General features: G+C 46.7%; 1 protein-coding gene across 3 annotated transcripts in view; it reads left to right on the top strand.

Annotated features, from left to right (window-relative positions):
- Positions 1-3,402, top strand: part of CPNE9 (copine family member IX) — a 26,870-nt gene that overhangs the window by 13,346 nt on the left and 10,122 nt on the right. For all 3 annotated transcript variants that reach the window (XM_011998588.1, XM_011998587.1, XM_011998589.1), the window contains 3 exons: positions 571-617; positions 1,551-1,732; positions 1,997-2,124. In XM_011998588.1, coding sequence (XP_011853978.1) covers positions 571-617; positions 1,551-1,732; positions 1,997-2,124 — 357 coding nt within the window. The remainder of the gene's footprint in view (positions 1-570; positions 618-1,550; positions 1,733-1,996; positions 2,125-3,402) is intronic.

The raw sequence follows: 3,402 nt of genomic DNA, 5'->3' as shown, positions 1-3,402 counted from the left end.
ACGATGTTTCACTCTTGTTGCCCAGGCTGAAGTGCAATGGTGCGATCTTGGTTCACTGCAACCTCCGCCTTCGGGTTCAAGCAATTCTCCTGCCTCAGCCTCCCAAGTAGTGGGGATTACAGGCATGCGCCACCACGCCTGGCTAATTTTTTTTAATTTTTAGTAGAGATGGGGGTTTCTCCATGTTGGTCAGGCTGGTCTCGAACTCCAGACCTCAGGTGATCCGCCTGCCTCGGCCTCCCAAAAGGCTGGGATTACAGGCGTGAGCCATGGCGCCCAGCCAAATGGGGATATTAATTACTACTTCAAGGCTATAGTAAAGGTTAAATTAAATGACCTATAATACACCTGACACACAGCAGGCATTTAATTCTGCTACCTAAAGTGTGGTCCATGAGCTAGCAGCATCAGCATTACTTGGGAGTTTGTTAGGCTCCACCCAGACCATCTGGATCAGAATCTGCATTTTAACATGAGCCCCAGGTGATCCATATGCACACTACTGTTTGAGAAATAGTGAAGTAATAATTATTAGTTCCTCACTTCTCAATTCATCTGCTTCCCCAACAGGACACAGCTGAACTTCACAGTAGCTATTGACTTCACGGCTTCCAATGGTGAGACATGGATAAGTGAAAAAGGGGGAGGTGGGAAGGGACTTCTAAGGGAGTCATTAGGAGTTGGTCTGGATTCCTACCTAGGGATAAGAGTTTACCTACCCAAGAAGCACAAACTTAGGCAAAACCCAGCCAGGAAAATAGAGTACAGAAAAATAGATGGGTAGATGGATCACAGAGGGTTGAAAGGATATATAGCGCAACAGGTAGATGAGTAGGCTGATGGATGAGAGAGAAAGGGGGTATAAGGAGAGATGGATAGGTGAATAGGTAGTGAGTCTTGAATGAATGCATAGATGCATGAACAAATGGAGTGGGTACATGGGTTGGTGAGTGAGTATAATAGGTTAGCCAAGTAAGATGCATGGATGGGTATGTGGGTGGACAAATGGACCAAAGTTTAAGTTGGGGAAATAACAAGTAATTAGATAGAGGAAATGCATGAGTGGATAAATCCATATGAGAACAGACAAGAGAATGAATGGAATGGAGAGGGCTGGCTAGCTGGATGGATAAAATAATACTGCTCTACAGATGGATGGAAAATGAAGAAAAATGGCAAGTAGACAAGTGGGTAGATGGGTGGATGGATGGATGGACTGACGGATGGATGAGTGGGTAAGCAAGTAACTGCATAAGATAATGGAGAGATTGGTGGATAAAGATGTATAAGTAGACTGAAAGATAGATGTATGGCCAGGTAGATGGGTGGATGGATGTGTGGGTAGGTAGGTAAATGGATGAATAGATATAGGGATGGGTAGGTGGATAGATGGATAAATGAACAAATGGATGATTGGGTAAAATAAGGAGGGAGGACATGGGCAAAGGGCAGATAAATGGATATAGGTGGATGGATGCACACAAAGATAAGCAGGTGAGCAGATGGATGATCCAGATGATCATGAGGCTGGGGTTCCTGTGTCCCTACAGGGAATCCTCTGCAGCCTACCTCCCTGCACTACATGAGTCCCTACCAGCTCAGCGCCTATGCCATGGCCCTCAAGGCAGTGGGAGAGATCATCCAGGACTATGACAGTGACAAGCTCTTCCCAGCTTATGGCTTTGGGGCCAAGCTGCCCCCAGAGGGACGGATCTCCCACCAGTTCCCCCTGGTATGGTATTGGCCAGAGCTTAACCTCCATGCCCTGGCATCTGGTTCACCCAAGTTGATGATTTTGTTCTGTTTACATTTCTTCAAAGGGCATGTAGAGGAACAGGAAGCTATGAGAGGATAGCAGAGCAGGGAGGGGAGCAGGGCTGGGTTTGGAGGGGAGCATGAAAGGGACTGATGGAAAATGGAAGGAGTGAGCTGGAATCAGAGCACTCCTGGATGTACCCTGCATGAGCTCAGCCTGGCAGGGCATATTCTTTGACAGAACAACAATGATGAGGACCCCAACTGTGCGGGCATCGAGGGTGTGCTGGAGAGCTATTTCCAGAGCCTGCGCACAGTGCAGCTCTATGGGCCCACCTACTTTGCTCCTGTCATCAACCAAGTGGCCAGGTAAGGGAACTGGGTGGAGGTTGGGGGAAATGAGGGGACCCACATAAGGGACTGACTCCCCAAGGACAGTCAGGAGCACTCTAAGTAATGTGGGATGATTTAAAATATACAGGAGAGGCCAGGCACGGTGGCTAATCCGAACACTTTGGGAGACTGAGGCAGGAGAGTCACTTGAGCCTAGGAGTTCAAGACCAACTTGGGCAATATAGTGAGACCCCATCTCTTTTTTTTTTTTTCTTTTTTTTGAGACAGAGTCTTGCTCTGTCACCATGCTGGAGTGCAGTGGCACGATCTTAGCTCACTGCAACCTCCACCTCCCAGATTCAAGCAATTCTCCTGCCTCAGCCTCCCAAATAGCAGGTATTATAGGTGCACGCCACCACGCTCGGCTCATTTTTGTGTTTTTAGTAGAGACATTTCACCATGTTGGTCAGGCTGGTCTTGAACTCCCAACCTCAGGTGATCTGCCTGCTCAGCCTCCCAAAGTGCCGGGATTATAAGCATAAGCCACCATGCCTGGCCCTTTTTTTTTAAATTAAATATTTAAATTTTAAAAATTAAAGTATACAGGAGGATGTGTATAGGTTATATGCAAATACTACACCATTTGATATAACAGACTTGAGTACTGAGGAGTTTGGTATCCACAGGGGTCTTGGAACCAATCCACTGTGGATACTGAGGGATGACTGTACCTTATTATGGGGCAGAAAAGGCGTCAGCAAATTACCCTAACCCCACTGCCTGAAAATGACAACCCAGGGCTTGAGTTTGGGTAAGAGAGAGAAGAGCCTACAGCACTGTGGTGAAGGCATAAGTTTTAGCATCAGACCTGAGTGTGATCCTAGCTCCACCATTCACTAACCATGTGACCTTAAGCAACTTAGCCTCTTTAAGCATCCGTTTCATCCCTGTAAAGTGGTATGATAATGGATGACAACAGCAGCTTCCTTATAGAGTTATTGCAAGGTTAAAATTAGATAACAATATAACAAGTATTAGCACAGTGTCTGGCCCATGGTACATGCTCAATAAATGATAAGTTAAAAACTAGAAGCATGACTGTCCAAGTTTTCAGAATAAAAATATACAAAGCAGGCTAGGCGCGGTGGCTCACGCCTGTAATCCCAGCACTTTGGGAGGCCGAGGCGAGTGAATCACAAGGTCAGGAGTTTAAGACCAGCCTGGCCAAGATGGTGAAACACCGTCTCTACTAAAAATACAAAAATGAGCCAGGCGTGGTGGCGGGTGCCTGTAATCCCAGCTACTCAGGAGGCT

This window comes from Mandrillus leucophaeus, unplaced genomic scaffold (genome assembly GCF_000951045.1).
Source record: "Mandrillus leucophaeus isolate KB7577 unplaced genomic scaffold, Mleu.le_1.0 Scaffold576, whole genome shotgun sequence".
Classification (NCBI taxonomy): Eukaryota; Metazoa; Chordata; class Mammalia; order Primates; family Cercopithecidae; genus Mandrillus; species Mandrillus leucophaeus.
Note: the sequence above shows the minus strand (reverse complement) of the source record. Positions and strands in the feature narration are given on the sequence as shown.